Source organism: Scardinius erythrophthalmus (genome assembly GCF_964197995.2).
Source record: "Scardinius erythrophthalmus genome assembly, chromosome: 1".
Taxonomy (NCBI): Eukaryota; Metazoa; Chordata; class Actinopteri; order Cypriniformes; family Leuciscidae; genus Scardinius; species Scardinius erythrophthalmus.
The window spans coordinates 25966060-25987006 of NC_138221.1; the positions used below are offsets into that span (position 1 = coordinate 25966060).

Consider the following 20947-nt stretch of genomic DNA (forward strand, 5'->3'; position numbering starts at 1 on the left):
GTTACCTGTGTTGTTTTGCCCCCTCGTGGGTTTTGTTTTCTGTTTTATATCAATAAATCCCGTTTGTATTGTGTACTGTCTGCGCTTGGGTTCATCTTGTTGCACGCCCGTGACACTAACCCTTTCAGATCTGTTGACATATAGTCTTTAATATTTGCATAGACATTCAATCCATAACCTTTGCATTCAAGAAAGCAAGTTTAATATAATTTTCCTAAACTGTCTTGTTACCAAAATATACTTGGCCTTATTCTGTTGTAATATTTAAACAGATTTTGTGTGACAAATAAAAAATGATTCCACTGATCACATGAGGAAAATAATGATGACAGGAAGCCACATAGAGATTTGAAAACATTATTTAATGCACATGTATTAAATGTGCTGTTTGCACACTGGCATTAAGGTTCTACATTTTCATTCTCATTTGCATCCAAATACCTTTCTTCTAAGTTATAGTGAAAATTTTTAGTTTTCTATTCATCATTTGGTATTGTTGAATGAAGCCCCATCAGTCTAAAAGAGAGAAAGCAAAGACAGTCAGTTACTGGCAGATCACGAGTCTGTAAAACATGCTAAATGTAAATAATAAAATGGAACTGTGTAAAGGATCACTGAAGAAATGTTAACCTAAAAATTATAATATTATTCGAAATTGCTGAATCAACCTAAATACATTAATTTGTACCAGTTTTTTTTTTTTTTTACTTTATTTTTTTACTGTTTTTACAAGTACAAGTACTCTGTGGAGAGGGGAGCTTAGTTCAGCAAGGTCTGCAGCAGGAGAAAGAGTCGGGAGACTGGTGAGTAAATAGGTAATGTGCAAAATAAAAAACACCTGTGTGTTGTTACATTTACATTTATGTATTTGGCAGACGCTTTTATCCAATGCCTTGCATTTTCAAGGTACACAATTACATTTTAAATCAGTTCTTGCTTTCCCTTGGAATCGAACCCATGACCTTGGCGTTGCAAGCGGCAACGCTCTACTGTTTGAGCTACAGGAAAGTGACTTGTTGCAGTAATTGTCATGGAGAGACCGTATAAAAGCAACCGAGAAACAGGAAGTGGCAGAGAGAGAGACTGGACTGCGGAGTCGTGTGTATAGAGACTAGTTGCCCGCTGTGAACAGCGATGCTGATAGCTTTGATCTAAACTGAACATTTGTGGAAGTCCGTACAGCGCAAGTTTAATGGCAGATGGCTGTTGGCTGGGGGAGGCAATGTCGAGCAGATCATCGACAGGGTGATGCTGTAGCAATTCATTGTGCATCTCTTGAGGAAGACAGCGGAGTGAGTCCAGTGCCACAGCCCGACATCGCTGGACCTGGCCATACAACTGGCGGAGAGTCAGATGATGGTGTGCCTTGCTAGCTTGCTAGCTGTCTCTCTCTAGAACCCCTCTCCTGTGATTTCTCCCTCTCACCCTTCCTCTCGACCTGTTCCTTTCCCTAGATCCAGGCTGAATGTCCCTTCTCGAGCCTAACCACAAGGGTGCTGTGATCAGACTCCAGAAGCTCCAGCTGGCCAGAAAATAATGCCCAGAGGGCCGGGTCGACTATTACGGGCTCAGCATCAACTAATTTTCCTCCGTTCTCTCCACGTCAATTCCTTGACCCACTTCCGGTGTTGCAGGGACAACTGGGGTCTGCTGTTATTCAATTTCAGGGACAAAAGCATACTATGGAGGTTGCAGTTGACTCACGCCTAAGAGAGAGCGTGGAAGGGGTTCAGTCGCACAGTTGGGAGAAGCTGAACCGGGACCGACGGGACCTGAGTAAGGGGAACATAGCGCTATTGAGAGGCTAATCCTCACAATGCGAGATGACATTCTCTTGGAACAGTCTCAGGATGAGACACTAAACATGCTTTTGAACAGGTCTGTTCTATCGATGGTCAGCTTCTCCAATCAGATTGAGTGCTCTCCTGTCCATATTTCACTATTTTAAAAGACAGGTTGTATCCAGTGACCCAAGACGCTCAGACAAAGTAGAATACAACCCAATTATTAGTACCAAAAAACCATCTGAAAATGCCTTTCCAGGTGGCTCACTGTAACCATATAGTTGGGCATTAAGGGCAAACAACTAAATTGTCTCAATAAGACACTAACGACACTAAATTGTGCGGCTCTCTATGGATAATTTGTTACAGTACCAGGAAAAACAGAGACGGCTGTACAACAGGGGAACCTGACTACGTGAATTTTCATTGGGAGATAAAGTACTTGTATTGCTCCCCACGTCTAGTTCCAAATTACTCGCCAAGTAGCACCCTTTGAGGTCACACGGAGTTGGCGATCACGATTATGAGGTTAGTCGAATGTACAGGAGCGGGGCACATTAAATATAACACCTCAACCTCCTTAAAAAATGGAGTGAAGCAGAGTCAGTGATGGTGACGGCAGTGAGCAGGGAGGAAGATTTTTGGCCAGAAATGAGCACCAAAGTCCAATCTATTGCTCTGGCCCCAGAGGAGATCGCCTCTTGCCCTCGCAGCTCACTAATGTAGCCAGGTTGCAAGCAAAATTTGCAGATGTGTTCTCACCCCTGCCTGGTCAAACAAACCTTATTTAGCACCATATTGAGATGTGGTGGTACACAGCCAGCCGTATCATTTACCTGAACACACAAAAAGGTGGTTCAGTGTGAATTAGATGCAGTGCTAGTCATGGGAGCAATAGAAGAACCCCACAGCAATTGGGCAAGGCCGATAGTTTTAGTGCCTTAAACTGATGGCTCTGTAAGATTCTGTGTGGATTATCGCAAGGTGAATGCTGTGTCGAAATTCAATGCATATCCATCTATGTCCTGGGTTGGGAATTCACCCTCTGTTTGGACCATGCACCCCTGCAAGGGCTCCACCGCATGAAGGATACCAACTTGCGGATCAATCGCCATTGATTGATAACAGGAAAGAAAAATACAACAACGTTTGTTTCTAGAAGAAAATAGCATCACACTACTACAACTTAAGTAAGTTTAGTGATGGTTCATTTTTGTCATTTAAATGGTGATTTATTTTATCCCCTATATAAATCCTCCACCTGAAGAAGTTGAGAGCTGGGTCCTTTTTCAGGCTCCCCCAGATCTTCTCCAGCAGCTGCACACTGGCATTAATGGCAACATCTGCAGCTTGATTATGGAGAGAACCGTGACTGGAATCACTGTAATCCTTATTTATTCCATCTGGATAATCAGGAAAACCTCCATGGCTGCACTTTCCTGTCAAAATAAAAGTCAGGTACAGTAGCCAAAAGTTATGTATGGAGGGGATATTTTCTTTTAACCCTCTGGGGTCTAAGGTGTTTTTGGAGTCCTTGAGATGTTCTGACATGCCCTGACATTTGTGATATTTTCAGTTGCTTATAAACATATTAATGGCAAAGGTGTAATTACACTCTATTTAGCACAAACAGGGCTACCATAGTATGTGAGCAACGTGTGTACATGTTTGTATTTTTGAGAGAATAATGTTTATGCATGGTTATTGAAAAAAAATGTGTCCACAAGACTTTTGACTAATGGATGTTGTCGCCTAGAGTTTTTGCTTCAAAATGATCTGAAAATCATCCTGCCTAATCATTCACATAAAACAATACATTGATTTAAATTTCAATTTTTGTTTGGAAAGGCAATATGCATGGGGGCGTGAATGATATATCATAATGAGCCTTTCATTCAGGTGTGTCACTGAGCCACAAGAAAGAATGCAAGGACAAAAGAAATATATATATGTATATATATATATATATATATATATATATATATATATATATATATATATATATATATTCTACACAATTGGTTCACAGTTGGAAACACCATAATTTTCACAAATTTTGTATGCTTGCAAATTGTATAAAATCCAAGGTATGCCAAGGTAATAGGGCTTATTCACCTTCTTTCCTACATTTAGATAGGTGGGCAAATGCATTTTTGTCTCAAAAACCCCCCCCACTTAATTACTTCTTGTGGCCTACATATTCACAACGAGTACAAATAGTGATGCAGATTAACACTAGGCGATTTCCTAGGCAGATATTGACTTATATATTAAGGACTATATTAGGGGGAAGCACAGGCGAAGCACTGCTACTTGGGCGTGATATCTCTGCGCCCAAGTAGCAGTGCTTCGCCTGTGCTTCCCCCTAATATAGTCCCAAGTCAATATCTGCCTAGGAAATCGCCTAGTGTTAATCTGCATTGCTATTTGTACTCGTTGTGAATACGCAGGCCACAAGAAGTAATTAGGTGTTTTTTTTTATTTTTTTATATTACTTTTATATATTACTTTTTTTATATTACTTTTACTTTTAGAGCGTAAATGGAAACAAACTAATTTAGAGGTCTTTAGAATCGCGTGGAAAGACAGTATGTCACGTTATAAAAAGGCCCTAAAAGCGGCCAGGGCTGAGCACCTCCGCAAACTAATAGAAAACAACCAAAACAATCCTAGGTTTTTATTTAACACCGTGGCTAGACTAACAAATAAACAGACATCACCCGAACAAAATATCCCCAGTGATGGGCAGTAACGCGTTAGAAGTAACGCGTTACTGTAATCTGATTACTTTTTTCAAGTAACGAGTAAAGTAAGGGATTACAATTGCAAAAGCAGTAATTAGATTACTGTTACTTTCCTGTAAGCAGGCTGCGTTACTGCGTTACACTGCGAGACTGTCTCGCGACATGAGCCGTGACTCGTGAGTGACAAATGACATGAGCGCCGCGAAGTCAGTGGTAAACACTATGGCAAGCGATCGCGTTCAAAAGTCTTTAAACGAAACGCGTGAATTTTGACGCGTCAACACGCACCGTTTGTCCGTGTTTAGACGTCATGTTTATTCATGAATGATGTCGTAATGGTAAACTGGTATGAACGTGCAAACACGTTATATTTGTTCATGAGGAATAATGCATTGGTACGTTGTGGGTGATGTCAGTCTTATGATTTGTCATGCCTTTTTAAGTTGTTCGTTTAACATTATTTCCCAAGGTAGAAAAGACAACAGCTCTTAGAATGGGTCTTTTATTTTAGCAAACTGCCAAAAAACCTTTACAGACTGTGTGCAGCTGAACCAAGAAAAGCTTAAGATTGCATGGAGCTCATAAGCATGAATGGCAGAAGAAAAAGACTGCAATTAAAAAACAAAACAAGAGAAAATTATTTTAATGCAAGCAATAAAAAAACTGCACACATCAGCTGTGGAATAAAAGAAAAGAAATGCATGATCAACTAGATTAAGGCAAACTCCTGTCTTAATTTAAACCCTGTCCACCACCCCCAAAGGTTTCACAAAGTTATTCTTGCCAGTTGCCACTGTAACTTATGGCTTCCTAAAGACAGGTTTATGGGTAAATAAATGAATAATAATAAAAAAATATATATACCAGGGCTCAACATTTAAGCCTTTGCATTTGTCCTTCGGTCGGTCATTCACTTGTCTGAGTAAAAACATTTGTTAGAACAGGAATTTTTTTTATTTTTTGTGTGTGTGTTGTAAATATAATTTATTCCGAATCAGTATTCTCATCAGTTCATTCAGCTTTAACATATATAAATCAGCATATTTATGATATTTTAACCTTTATAAAGGGCATTTTTCCCTAATCGTTTGCTTCATCTTTCATTTAAAATTCTTAAATTTGATCAATAAATTACAATAGAATAATAACATGCTAAAGGGCTGTTACCAATCAAATAAACTGCATTAAATAATGTAACGAGATTATTTAAAATATTTTTTGAATATACAAATAAGAAATATTATTTGTGCATAGAAATAATATTTATAAACCGCCAGTAGGAGGCGGCAGGTGACCATCTTAATGAGTGAGTCATTGATGCAATGTGCATAAAGTTAAAATACTGAAACTAATAAAACAAGTTTTAAAAAAGAATGTTTAATTTGATTAAATTTTAGATGATGGAATATGCAGAAAGAATAGAATTAAGCAGAAAGGTCTATGGCTTTACATAGCTTATTCATTTCGTGCATCATGTTTTTGAAAAGTAACTAGTAAAGTAACTAGTAAAGTAACTAATTACTTTTGAAAATAAGTAATCAGTAAAGTAACTGGATTACTTTCTTGGAGAAGTAATCAGTAATCAGTAACTAATTACTTTTTCCAAGTAACTTGACCAACACTGAATATCCCGTTACAGTTTAGTAGTAATGATTTCATGAACTTCTTCACTGAGAAAATAGAAAACATCAGGACCACAATTGTAAACGTTCAATCCTCAATCGCACCTTATAATTCAGCCTCAATTATCCCCCCGCAAGAACAATTACAGTGCTTTACAACTATAGAACAAAAAGAGTTAAATAAACTTATCACTTCATCTAAAACAACAACATGTTTATTAGATCCTATACCAACTAAACTACTGAAGGAAGTGTTACCTGTAGTGGAAGAGCCTCTCCTCAATATTATTAACTCATCTTTATCTTTAGGTCATGTTCCAAGAACATTTAAACTGGCAGTTATAAAACCTCTCATTAAGAAACCACAATTAGATCATAATAATCTAGCAAATTATAGACCCATTTCAAATCTACCTTTTATGTCTAAAATACTAGAAAAAGTTGTGTCCACTCAACTGGGCTCTTTCTTGCAAGAAAATGATATCTATGAAAAGTTTCAGTCAGGATTCAGGCCGCATCATAGCACTGAAACTGCGCTCGTTAAAATCACAAATGATTTACTCTTAGCTTCTGACCAAGGCTGTATCTCAATACTAGTTTTACTTGATCTAAGTCAAATCAAATCAAATCAAGTATATTTGTATAGCGCTTTTCACAATACAGATTGTATCAAAGGAGCTTCACAGTATAATAAAATAATACAACAAAGTTTGTTTCTAGTGGAATTTATTGATTGATAGAATAAAATTAAATATCCCCAAAATATCCCCAACTGAGCAAGCCAAAGGCAACAGTGGCAAGGAACCGAAAAACTCCATCAAGTGACCTAATGGTGTCCTAAAACTCCATCAGGTGACCTAATGGAGAAAAAAAATCCTTGGGAGAACCCAGGCTCAGTCGGGGGCCAGTTCTCCTCTGGCATTTATGAACTAGAGGCCGGATTGTAGTTTGAAACTGTGAGATTAACAATATTATATGAATGCCTGGCTGAAAAGATGCGTCTTTAATCTAGTTTTAAACTGGGAGAGTGAGTCCGAGCAACGAACAGTATCAGGAAGGCTATTCCAGAGTTTTGGAGCCAAATGTGAAAATGCTCTCCCTCCTTTGGTTGATCTGGATATCCTAGGTATGACCAAAAGCCTCGAATTTATTGATCTTAAAGAGCGCGATGGATTATAGGGTGATAGAAGATCCGTTAAATAGACTGGAGCTAAGCCGTTTAGGGCTTTATAAGTCAGTAGCAATACCTTATAATTAATACGGAACTTTATAGGTAGCCAATGAAGTGATGATAAAATCGGTGTTATATGATCATATTTTCTTGATCTAGTAAGAACTCTAGCGGCTGCATTTTGGACTAACTGTAGCTTGTTTATTGAGGATGCAGGACAACCGGCTAATAAAGCATTACAGTAATCTAGTCTCGAGGTCATGAATGTGTCATATGGAGAGATTATGGTCCATTTCATTTTATGTGTTTCGTGTGGATTTGGCACGGTTTTGTTTTTCTTTTCTTATTTGATTTGGTGTTTTTGTTGTGGTGTCGTTTTATTATTCACATTATTATTATTTTATGACTGTTGACCATGATTTAGAATGTGGGGTAACGCCCCCGTATTTCCCGGGGAGTCCGGATCACAGCTGATTAGCAGATGGACAGCTGTTGGTAATTGCCATGTCAAATCACAGACGGTTCAAAAAGGCGAAGGAACTGAAAACAGGTGTCTGTGATCCCGTGAACTCTGTTGTGCAGCTCTGTTCTCCACATTTTTATTGTTGGACGGTAGCCGTGATTGTTTTTATTTCCCAGCCCCGACTGTTGCATGGATTATTGTCTGCTCGTGTTGAAGCTGAAGTTCTGTTGACTGATGGTCCTGCTGATAATCCGTTGGCTGCTGGTATCTTCGTCTTTCCTCTGCTGCGCCGTGATTGCTGCCGTTCTCTGCTGCGCTGGGATTGCTGCCGTCCTCATCTGTGCTGGACTGCTGCCGCCTCTGCTGCGCTACAGATCGCTGTTGTTCTCCGCTGTGCTGCCCGGAGCTTTGCTTCGTCTGTCCTGGCCGGTGGTGTTGTGGAGCACTGTCTAACAATACTGGGAATTAGATTCGTCTGTTCCCAGTTTATTGGTGAGTGACGCCTTGTGTTAAGTTGTGTGCCTTGCCTCGTCTGAAGTTAAGATCTGTCTCACCTAAATTGAAGAGTTCCGTCTACTGTAGTCATACCACTTTCATAACTATCTATTCACGAATTGCAGTGATTTAACTGAGTATTGCACGATTGATAGTTTTTCTAGTGTGGTGTTGTGTTTATGCTGTTTATCTATTGTGGAGATACTGGCGGCTCTTTCTTTTCTGTTTGTGTGAGTGTTGTGTTGATGCGCACGAGTGATTGACAGGTGGCCTGCTGTATAGACGCCGCTACCTGGTGCGAGACGGACTTGCGTTAGAGGAAACGCTTATGGACTGTGGGTGCCTATAACTACGGACTTCCAGTGGACTTTTGAATGTGTTTTTTCCGATGTCCAGCTTTTAAATTTGAGCGAGAGAGTGCGTGAGTGCACGGCGCGCTCTTTTCCCTTTATCATTGTAATCAGAGATTGTAATAAATATATTTTTGTATTGAAACTGTTGTTTGGGTAATTCTGTTGTGTTGCTCCCACCAAACTAAAAGAACTTGCAAGTAAAAGATAAGGTTACTTTGATAGAGTCCCAGCTCTTTAATTGGGTGGCGTAGTCGGGCTGCATTGCTTTTATTACAAATGCATGAACTAACTTTTCTGCATCAGAAACTGATAGCATATTACGTAGCTTAGCAATGTTTCTAAGGTGGAAAAAGGCTGTTTTTGTAACATACGAAATATGATTTTCAAAAGACAGGTTACCGTCGAGTATAACACCCAGGTCTTTTACTGTAGAGGATAAAGTAACAGGACATCCTACGATGTCAAAGTTGTATTGTTAGAGGTTCTGTGGGCGGTTTTTTGAACCGATAAGTATTACCTCTGTCTTGTCTGGATTTAATAAAAGAAAATTACGCGTCATCCAATCTTTTATATCTTTAACACACTCTGTCAATTTGGATAATTTAGCGTTTTCATCCGGCCGTGATGAAATATATATTTGAGTGTCATCAGCATAACAATGGAAACTAATTCCATGTTTCCTTATAATATTTCCAAGTGGCAGCATATATATTGAGAATAACAGAGGGCCCAACACAGATCCCTGCGGCACTCCATAGTTTACTGGAATTATGATCGATTTTTCTCCATTTAAATAGACAAAATGGTAGCGGTCTGATAAGTATGATCTAAACCAGCTTAATGCTTGTCCTTGAACACCAGTATAATTTTGTAGTCGATCTAAGAGTATTGTATGATCTATAGTATCGAACGCAGCACTTAGATCAAGTAAAACTAGTATTGAGATACAGCCTTGGTCAGAAGCTAAAAGTAAATCATTTGTGATTTTAACGAGCGCAGTTTCAGTGCTATGATGCGGCCTGAATCCTGACTGAAACTTTTCATAGATATCATTTTCTTGCAAGAAAGAGCCCAGTTGAGTGGACACAACTTTTTCTAGTATTTTAGACATAAAAGGTAGATTTGAAATGGGTCTATAATTTGCTAGATTATGCGGGTCTAATTGTGGTTTCTTAATGAAAGGTTTTATCATTGCCAGTTTAAATGTTCTTGGAGCATGACCTAAAGATAAAGACGAGTTAATAATATTGAGGAGAGGCTCTTCCACTACAGGTAACACTTCTTTCAGTAGTTTAGTTGGTATAGGATCTAATAAACATGTTGTTGTTTTAGATGAAGTGATAAGTTTATTTAACTCTTTTTGTTCTATAGTTGTAAAGCACTGTAATTGTTCTTGCGGGGGGAAAATTGAGGCTGAATTATAAGGTGCGATTGAGGATTGAACGTTTACAATTGTGGTCCTGATGTTTTCTATTTTCTCAGTGAAGAAGTTCATGAAATCATTACTACTAAACTGTAATGGGATATTTTGTTCGGGTGACGTCTGTTTATTTGTTAGTCTAGCCACGGTGTTAAATAAAAACCTAGGATTGTTTTGGTTGTTTTCTATTAGTTTGCGGAGATGCTCAGCCCTGGCCGCTTTTAGGGCCTTTTTATAACGTGACATACTGTCTTTCCACGCGATTCTAAAGACCTCTAAATTAGTTTGTTTCCATTTATGCTCCAAATTACGGGTTTCTCTCTTTAGAACATGCGTAGTATTATTGTACCATGGTGCTTTAATTTTCTCTGTAACCTTTTTTAATCTAACGGGTGCAACAACATCCAATGTTCTAGAGAGAATGGTGCTCATAGTGCTAGTTAGTTCTTCTAGTTCATCTGTTTGTTTGGGTTCAGGCAGCAGCTGAGACAGATCAGACAAGCAACTCGAGAAATTATCTATGGTGGATGGAAGGATTGTTCTGCCTGGTCGAAAACGCGGCGCCGCATGACATATTACAGCAGTACGTAATATGCAAGTTACCAAGTAATGGTCAGTGACATCATCACTTTGTGGAATGATATCTATATCGGTTGGATCGGTTCCATATGATATAATTAAATCGAGTGTGTGATTAAGACGATGAGTTGGTCCTGTGACGTTTTGTTTGACCCCAAAGGAATTTAATAAATCTATAAACGCAGCCCCTAAAGCATCATTTGGATTATCTACGTGTATGTTAAAATCTCCAACAATTAATGCTTTATCTACATTGACCAATAGATCTGAGAGAAAATCTGCAAACTCTTTTAGGAAATCAACGTAAGGCCCAGGCGGTCTATATACGGTAGCCAAGGCTAGAGATAATATGGATTTTTTTCTAACATCTAAGAGCGTAACATTTAGTACAAGTATTTCAAACGAAATAAACTTATAACCCGTTTTCTGAGTAACATTGAGAATATCTCTATAGACCGCTGCAACACCGCCGCCACGACCAATCAGACGGGGTTCGTGCTTATAGGAGTATCCTAATGGAGTAGACTCATTTAGACCGAAATAGTCATTAGGTTTAAGCCAAGTTTCAGTAAGGCAAAGTACATCGAAGTTATTATCCGTGACTATTTCATTTACAATAACTGCCTTAGGTGTGAGTGATCTAATGTTTAGAAGACCTAGCTTTAGAAATTGTTTTTGGTTACTAATAGCAACATTTTCTGGTTTAATAACAATTAGATTTTTTCTAGATCCTGCAGTAGATTTATTATTTGATCTCACTAAACGAGGAATAGACACAGTTTCTATGCAATGTTCTACACTATTTATATCAGTTAATTTGGTGCAGCAGAGACTATGATTTGAACTTTTGGTTACTAGTCAAAAGGTATTTAACATTTTGGAGATGTTATCTGACAGAAGATCTGATCCGAATCTGCTTGGGTGTAAGCCATCAGCACGGTAAAGCCTAGGACGCTCCCAAAACAGATTCCAATTATTTACAAAGAGCAGTTTCTGCTCATTGCACCATGATATTAACCATTCATTTAGCGCGAATAATCTACTAAACTTTTCATGACCTAGTCGGTACGTGGGAAGCGGTCCTGACACAATGATCGTTATATCAGGCGATGTGCTGCGTACCGTATCGATCAGATTCCTGAAGTCTTTCTTCAGAACCTCTGTCTGTCGCAGCCTGATGTCGGCCCCTCCCGCGTGCAGGACCACAGTTCCGACGCGCTCGTTCAGAATCTCGGGAACGTGAGCAGCGATTTCAGAAACACGAGCACCAGGAAAGCAGTGACTATGCACCTTACTTTTATTTAACGTAGCTTGTACGTGTCGAACGATGGAATCACCGATGATCACAGCATCGCGTTCTGTTTCGCGAAGAGGGGAGAAGCGGATTTGTGTGGATATGTCGAAAACCGGGAGGGCCGGAGAGAGTTTTCTTGGTCTAGACCTGACTCGCGTCTTCCGCTGCGGAAATATCCAGGCTTCGTGGTGGCATGTTGGAGCCGGCGTAAACGAGACCATAGCTGATCGCGGCCTCGACGCTCGTGACCGATGCTTAGTAACGCACGGAGTAGACGAGGTCGGAGTCAGCGGGTTAGTAACGTTGATCACTGATTTGTGTGCAATTGCATCGGCGCGTGATGTTTCAAGAGCTAACCGCCGGTCTATCAGCTCGGCTTTTCTCACTAAAAGGTCGTGGATCTGTTTCTCAACAGCTTCCTGCTCAGACTGCAACGCGTGTAGCTCAAATGTATCCTCACCTGCACCAAAAGGTAGACTACTTACATCTGATATATTCGCCATTTTAACAGATGGACAGTAAGTTAAGTTAGCAACGACGCTACCAGTGATGCTATCAATATTAATACTAATTTATGGCTTAAGTCTTGGATATAATCCATCTTTTTAGTGGTACGGGTGTGGAGTAGACGCACGATAGGCGAAAAAAAATGTTTGTTTATAAATGAGTGCGGAGAAGACGCGTTCAGCTGTGATCCACGGACGTAACCAGTATCCAGCGTTGGATCACTAGGCTTGAGACGCGTCTGCTCAACAGTCCGCGTTGTAACTATGAGGTGAGGAAAAATAGAAAATGTTCGTTGTAAGTGAGTTTTAAAGAGAAATCAAGAATTATAAATCAATCGATGGAGCTCCAAAGACAACAACGCGTTCAGACGCGACGCATGCGCATTCGAAACTAAGTGCTGCGTTCGATACTATAGATCATACAATACTCTTAGATCGACTACAAAATTATACTGGTGTTCAAGGACAAGCATTAAGCTGGTTTAGATCATACTTATCTGACCGCTACCATTTTGTCTATTTAAATGGAGAAAAATCGATCATAATTCCAGTAAACTATGGAGTGCCGCAGGGATCTGTGTTGGGCCCTCTATTATTCTCAATATATATGATGCCACTTGGAAATATTATAAGGAAACATGGAATTAGTTTCCATTGTTATGCTGATGACACTCAAATATATATTTCATCACGGCCGGATGAAAATGCTAAATTATCCAAATTGACAGAGTGTGTTAAAGATATAAAAGATTGGATGACGCGTAATTTTCTTTTATTAAATCCAGACAAGACAGAGGTAATACTTATCGGTTCAAAAAAACGCCCACAGAGCCTCTCACAATACAACTTTGACATCGTAGGATGTCCTGTTACTTTATCCTCTACAGTAAAAGACCTGGGTGTTATACTCGATTGTAACCTGTCTTTTGAAAATCATATTTCGTATGTTACAAAAACAGCCTTTTTCCACCTTAGAAACATTGCTAAGCTACGTAATATGCTATCAGTTTCTGATGCAGAAAAGTTAGTTCATGCATTCATGACCTCGAGACTAGATTACTGTAATGCTTTATTAGCCGGTTGTCCTGCATTCTCAATAAACAAGCTACAGTTAGTCCAAAATGCAGCTGCTAGAGTTCTTACTAGATCAAGAAAATATGATTATATAACACCGATTTTATCATCACTGCATTGGCTACCTATAAAGTTCCGTATTAATTATAAGGTATTGCTACTGACTTATAAAGCCCTAAACGGCTTAGCTCCAGTCTATTTAACGGATCTTCTATCACCCTATAATCCATCGCGCTCTTTAAGATCAATAAATTCAAGGCTTTTGGTCATACCTAGGATATCCAGATCAACCAAAGGAGGGAGAGCATTTTCACATTTGGCTCCGAAACTCTGGAATAGCCTTCCTGATACTGTTCGTTGCTCGGACTCACTCTCCCAGTTTAAAACTAGATTAAAGACGCATCTTTTCAGCCAGGCATTCATATAATATTGTTAATCTCACAGTTTCAAACTACAATCCGGCCTCTAGTTCATAAATGCCAGAGGAGAACTGGCCCCCGACTGAGCCTGGGTTCTCCCAAGGTTTTTTTTTTCTCCATTAGGTCACCTGATGGAGTTTTAGGACACCATTAGGTCACTTGATGGAGTTTTTTCGGTTCCTTGCCACTGTTGCCTTTGGCTTGCTCAGTTGGGGATATTTTGGGGATATTTAATTTTATTCTATCAATCAATAAATTCCACTAGAAACAAACTTTGTTGTATTATTTTATTTTAATACTGTGAAGCTGCTTTGATACAATCTGTATTGTGAAAAGCGCTATACAAATATACTTGATTTGATTTGATTTTACTCAGGACATGCTAGCTGGCAACAAAGGATTCCATTCATTATGCTAAGCTAAGCTAGCGCCGACCCTGTCAAACTAAAACAATGCATGCACTGAGACAAAAATGCATTTGCCCACCTATCTAAATGTAGGAAAGAAAGTGAATAAGCCCCATTTCAAAAAACGGTGGAGTGTTCCTTTAAGTAATTGCATATTTCTCCTTTCTCATATCGTTTTGCCTAGTGTTGGTGGTTTCTGTGGTTCATAACCATTATTTTGATTACAATAAAGAATAAATTAATTACATTAATTAAATTAATTAAATAATTAAAAACAGGGCTGCCACGTGAAGGCATGTGCTGATTGTCTGAACCCGTATAGAATCTCACCAATTCATTGGCTGATGGTGCAGGCACCTCCTAAGCGGCGCTACGTCACTCACTCTTATACAGTGAACGCACCATTTTAAACCAAGTTCAATCAAGTCCAAGTACAGTACAACCTTTGACGATAGGTTATAGCCTACATCATGTTTAACCATATTAATTTATAAAATACACAATAATTAGTAACTTCTACTAGCTAACGATCACCTGCTATTAACAAGGCTTGTTGTCTTTTAGCTAACGTTAGCTGGCCCATAACAGTTATTTACTAATTAGCTTATAAATTTAACTTAAAACTCTAGGCAAAAACTTCATGCATAAATTATTATTATTCTCTCAAAAATACAAACATGTACATACATGTTTCTCACATATTATGGTACATATTATGGTAGCCCTGTTTGTGCTAAATAGAGTGTAATTGCACCTTTGCCATTAATTTGTTCAGGGCATGTCAAAACATCTCAAGGACCCCAAAAACACCTTAGACCCCAGAGGGTTAATGTTATCTTTGTAATAATATTTATGAAAACACAATTTGTTGCAAACCAGAAACAAAGATGATCAATTATGTTATGATTAAAACATCATAATAGTTTTCAGCATCATAACGTAAAATAACTCACACTCAGACATTCTGAATTTTGATTTTTAAAATATATTATGGGAAATAATATCTTTAGACGCACACAGACATCAAGAATCAGCGTATGAATCTCAACAATGGTGAAATGCTTCATGCCGCAATGCATGTCACTATTGTTGATGATCATATGTTGATTCTTGATATCTGTGTGCGTCTAAAGATATTATTTCCCATAATATATTTTAAAAATCAAAATTCAGAATGTCTGAGTGTGAGTTATTTTACTTTATGACTACATCGCTTTCTGCCAGGATTTTTACAGGCTTTTCCCAAATCACAGAAGTGACCTCGACGTGCGGGGTTAGCGGTAGCATAAGCCATCAGGCAAGTGTTATTTAAATAAACTCCTGATGTACTTACAAACTTTCCAATGCTTTGTTTTATGAGTATAGAATCTATTTGTACTACTGTATAAGTTTGGTACCATTCTGGGCATTATTGGTGGGGTAATTTACGAGATACATCCTTGGATCCATTAGCGCCTGCACTAAGCCAGCTCTAATAATGTTCGACTAAGGGAAAAAAAGCTTCTATGGGGGTGTTTGGCTCGAGGTCATGGTGCAAAGGACCCTAGGTGGATTTTACTCCGAACCATCCCTTTAATTATCTTATTAACTTTTAAATAATGTTAACACCCATAACTTTTAACACCCTGCTGGTGGTTCCCATATAAACACTGAGCATTGTTAATTTAACACCGGGGAATTTACTGTACACTTTCAAAACACTTTGATACCTTTGTGGAATAATTTGTTTCAAACCAGTGATTTGGAGCACATTACAAACTGCTTGGAGTCAACTTGGATTATGGTGCTGTTTTCTTAGCTGTATATTGTTTATGACAAGAGATATGTGTGAGAAATTGTTCTTTCATGGTTGTTATTTTATGACATTATGCATGATTAATTTATTTATTATGAATTAATCCATGATTAGTTGGTTACTGTTTATGAATGGCTTATCAACCTATAGCCATCTTCTTGAGACTTACTCCAGTCTCAATCCAGTTTTTGGGCAAAAAAAAAAAAATGTTTTTTTTAGTTTTGTTTCACTAAGCTATTCTCAGACTTGTGTTGCTTCACAGTTTTCTTGACTTTACTATGAAGCGTACTAGATCACCATAAAGTGTGCAAACCTTTGATTGTAAATTTATATTATGATTCATACAGTAAATTTCACTTAAATCTATACCCATCTGTAATCTGTGATCAAAAGTCTTACCCTTTGGTCTGGATCTTCTAACGTATCCTGATGTCAGAAAAGTTCCCTTAATATTTGCAGATGTTTCACTGGAAGAGCCATCACATGTCTCATAATTCTTACCTGGAAGAAAGATGAAAATGTTTTATTGCATTACATGTTTCATAAGCGCACACGCACGCGCACACACACACACACACACACACACACACACACACACACACACACACACACACACACACACACACACACACACACACAAACACACACAAACACACAGTTTCGCTATCTTTTATGGGGACATTCCATAGACTTTTTACACTGTACAAACTGCATATTCTCTCCCCTTACACTAACCCGACCCATAAATCTACCCATCACTCAAACCTTTCTGCATTTTTACATTTTCCAAAAACACCTAGTATGATTTATAAGCTGTTAAGCTGTGATATTGTCATATTTGTCCCCATAACGTAGGACATAGTTTACCAGTACACACACACACACACACACACACACACACTTACCTGCAGTGTTGGATATGCTATTTTCATTGATCAGGGCAGTAAGGGGTTCTGTGTTTCCCAGCTCAATCCAGTTACTGTGGCTGTAGAAATCCTTATTTACCAAACAACACACTTTTGAGTTAGTCAGCCATTTATCTGATATAGGTTCGGTTTCACAGACAGGGTTTAGATTAAGCAAGGATCATAGGACTAAGTTCAATTAGGACATTTAAGTAACTTTTATAAACATGCCTTGAGGCCAAAGTATAGCCTACTTCACTTTTTACGCATTCACGAGGGTCAGCATACAGTGCACGTGGTGCGAATTTCATCATCAGAAGAGTATGCACACACTGCCAGATGTTTGTAACCACGCGTACTTTGTAAGCACAGGTCGCACATGCAAATTGAATTTTTTTGCAGTAATTTGTTTATCCACAAGGTGGCAACTGTGCCCTGGGGGTAGTGATGTGCGGATTGCGGTTATATCCGCGGGTGCTGTGGATAATAAATCATTAATAACGTAAATATTAACTACATTCTCTAAAATATGAGCATAACGTTATTTTTCCACCAGCCAGACAGGCACTACTTTGCACTCTCGTTAAGATATGATACGCGAGCTGTGCGGGGTCCGCTTTTTTAAGCAGAAATGGAGGTAAAAAAGTACAGAGAGAGAATCACCCTGGTGAAAAAATAAAATAAAATGCTATACTTAAAGCCAGACTAATTATCAGTGTACTTCAAGTGTGTTAATGATTAGTTAACTTGAAGTGTGCTATTTTGAAACGACTAATTTTGTATTAAGTATATTTTAGCTGCAATTAAATTGTAGTAAAGCATAACTTTAAGTGTATTTAGGGTGCTTTCACACTGTGCTCGTTTGCTGCGGTCCGAGCCCGGGCGCGATTGTTCCCGGCACCCCCCGCAGCGTTGGTATGGTTTCGCCATAGACAGTATAAGAAATGGACACAGTGACCCACTTCCTGATGGCTGAGCGTACTGCGCAGCCTCAAACTGAGCTTGACAACGTATATGTGACGTGAGCAACCTGTCTGTCTTCTAGTAGCTGTGCCAAGAGAAATCTGAATCATTCCCTTCCGAAACTTGCAGAGACGGGGAGTGTGAGTAAGAGCTGTCCAGGAGCAGGAGAAACTTTATGGGCTTCTCCCTTGACTTTATGGCTCCACGTCCCCCCGATTGCATGCAAGATTCTGCTCCTGTCTATACGGTAATTTCTCTACTGTGCGACAGAGAGTCGCGTGGTTATGACGCAATTGTTAGCCTATTTTTACAAAAACTGCTTCTATGGGGCCATAACGTAAGATACAAGGTAATGGAGCCTTTTATACATTGTCGTGTTTCTTTAGAAATAAACAATGGACAAATGGAGTCTTTAAATGCCTCAGATGTAAAGTTATTTGCTGTCAAAGTGATGCCAAAATGAATGGGAGTCAATGGAATGCTAACAGCAGGTGATGGTCTGCTAATCAATGGCGGCGCCCAGGGAAGGTACGCTTTCCGGGTGCTGTATTACCCCCTTGGGCTTCACACTCAACTTCATTCTATCGAACCCTAGTGCGTTTGCGTGCATATTACGTCATCGCAAACGTGCACGGCGCATGATAGAAAACAGAATGCGGGTCAATATATATTGTGTTTTTTATTAATTCGTTGCTATTATGCGCAGCTGAGTGAACAACACAGGTTTACTGTCAGTGTGTCGCATAAGGCGGCTTTCAAACAGACTCTTTTGAGGAGACAGTGGATTTCCATTAATTTGTTGTCCTGATTATATGATATTGTCAGAATTTGACCTTTTTTTACAGCAAAGGTTAACAGTGTATGCGCGAATACACTGCAGGCTCACTCTCGCTCGTATCCAAGGTAAATCATCAACACTATCATCCCTTACATGTGTTTTATTTAAATACATCATAATCAGCTAAAACGCATGCGCAGGTCACTTTACTTCCTGGGGGATCTGGAAAGGTCAGTGAGAAAATATACAAAATATACTAAAGTACAATTATTTTAAAGTGTGTTAAAAGTTGTATTGTGAAAATAGGTAAAAGCGTGATGCTAATATACTTTTAATATATTTAAAGATAGTAAAAATTTTGTTAGTATATTTGCAATGTACACTGTTAAAAAAACCCTGTGAAATTTACGATAAAAAACCGGCAGCTGTGGTTGCCAGTATTTTACCGTAAAAAATAAGGTAGCAACCGTTTATGTTTTACGGGATTTAAATTTACGGGCAAAAAAAGACAATGTAAAAAAAACCTGTGAAATTTACGGTAAAAAACGTCAGCTTGGTTGCCAGTATTTTACCGTAAAAAATATGGTAGCAACCTTACTTTGAAAAAAAAAAAAAACCCTTCAGCAGGATTTAAATGTGTGGTAAAAAAAAAACATCAGCTGTAAACATTCATTAAACAATATATGATGTAATATAAACCCCAAATGTATAAAACTGATAACAAAAACCAAGAAGAAACATAATTATTTAAATGAAATAGCATCAAATGTGAAGTGTCACACAGGGAATTCTGGGAGTGTCCATTTAGAGAAACAACAGGAACAGAAAAAAGAGACGAGCAGAAACACAAGAACTACAACTGACTTCAGCCACAGCCTTAGATGAAATCAACTGAAGATAAAAAAACATTACATCTGTGAAGATCTCAGCAGAGGAGGATTAAACAACTCCACAAACAGCATTACCAGCTTCACTTATTACTAACCAGACTGACTTTATTTCTGTCAGACGTCTACAGTTCTGTTTGACAATTAACAGAGGTTTAGATGTTGATGATTTATTGTTTCATTTGAAGTCACCATGATGGAGATCAGTGACTGCTTTAGTTGGGCTCTTGACCCTTGACTTTCTGACATTAGTTTTTCTCTGCCTGCTGTAACTCTGTGTTTATAAGACATGTTGATTATGGCTAGGAAATCAGAGAGAAAATGAATCGTGTGATGGCACACACAGATGTCACTGAACTCATTAAAATTCTTCTTTCTGACTTCGATTTATGTTGTTGGTTAGTGAATCTGCATAAATGCCCAGAATTTTTTTTATATAATATAAAGGATTTCTTAAAAGTTGTTTTAAAAAAAAAATCATTCTTTTAGGTACACACAGATGTCAAGATTCAGTCTATGCATCTCAACAATGGTGAGGAGCAGAATATTCAATTAGGAAAAGTAAATTACATAGACAATTCAGATCATAATTTATTCATACCGCAATGCATGATGGGAGCCATTAATGAGTTGTGATTGGTGGCAGCCACTGCATCATGCTTTATTATTGTCACCATTGTTGAGATTCACAGGCTGATTATTGATGTCTGTGTTTCTAATGAATTTATCTGAATGTCTTTTGATCAGAACAATGTTTATTAAATATTTTGAATTATAAGTAAAGTACTGATAATCATAGGCTGAAGAATCACTAAACTGCTGCTAACAAGTTAAATCAAACTCAATAAGTTTTCTTTTTCAGATCACAGCATGATTGTGGCAAAACATAACCAACACTATAAGATAACATTTTACTTTGTTCATTTAACTTGTAAATCAATAACACCAGATTTACTTTATTTAATTTACAGTTTAATGAAATCATATTTTGTATTTTAAAGTCACCATGATGGTGGTTACGCAAACGCTAACCACCATCATGGTGACTTTAAAATACAAAAATATTTATGATTTTGATTTCATTAAACCGGAAGTTAAATACAGTAAATCTGGTTAGTTTTAAGCAAAGCTGGTAATAAGTGTACGGCCATGCATTTCACCTTTTTGTTTGGCAAAATGACATCAGCAGAGGTCAAAATCTTGACATCAAATTGACATCAATACTTTGACGTCAATACGACTTTCATTTTTGACCTATTTTTTGACGTCATTTTGACATCAAGGTGCC

The 20947-nt window shown here is 38.3% G+C and overlaps 1 protein-coding gene across 1 annotated transcript in view; it reads right to left on the bottom strand.

The window, feature by feature from the left end:
- Nucleotides 1-343: 343 nt before the first annotated feature.
- LOC308697563 (von Willebrand factor A domain-containing protein 7-like) overlaps nucleotides 344-20947 on the bottom strand; it is a 91416-nt gene continuing 70812 nt past the window's right edge. The window contains exons 8-11 of the mRNA XM_081376889.1: nucleotides 17032-17122; nucleotides 16526-16627; nucleotides 3046-3223; nucleotides 344-516 (exon numbers count right to left, since the gene is read on the bottom strand). Of these exons, the coding sequence (XP_081233015.1) occupies nucleotides 477-516; nucleotides 3046-3223; nucleotides 16526-16627; nucleotides 17032-17122 (411 nt within the window). The 3' untranslated portion in view covers nucleotides 344-476. The remainder of the gene's footprint in view (nucleotides 517-3045; nucleotides 3224-16525; nucleotides 16628-17031; nucleotides 17123-20947) is intronic.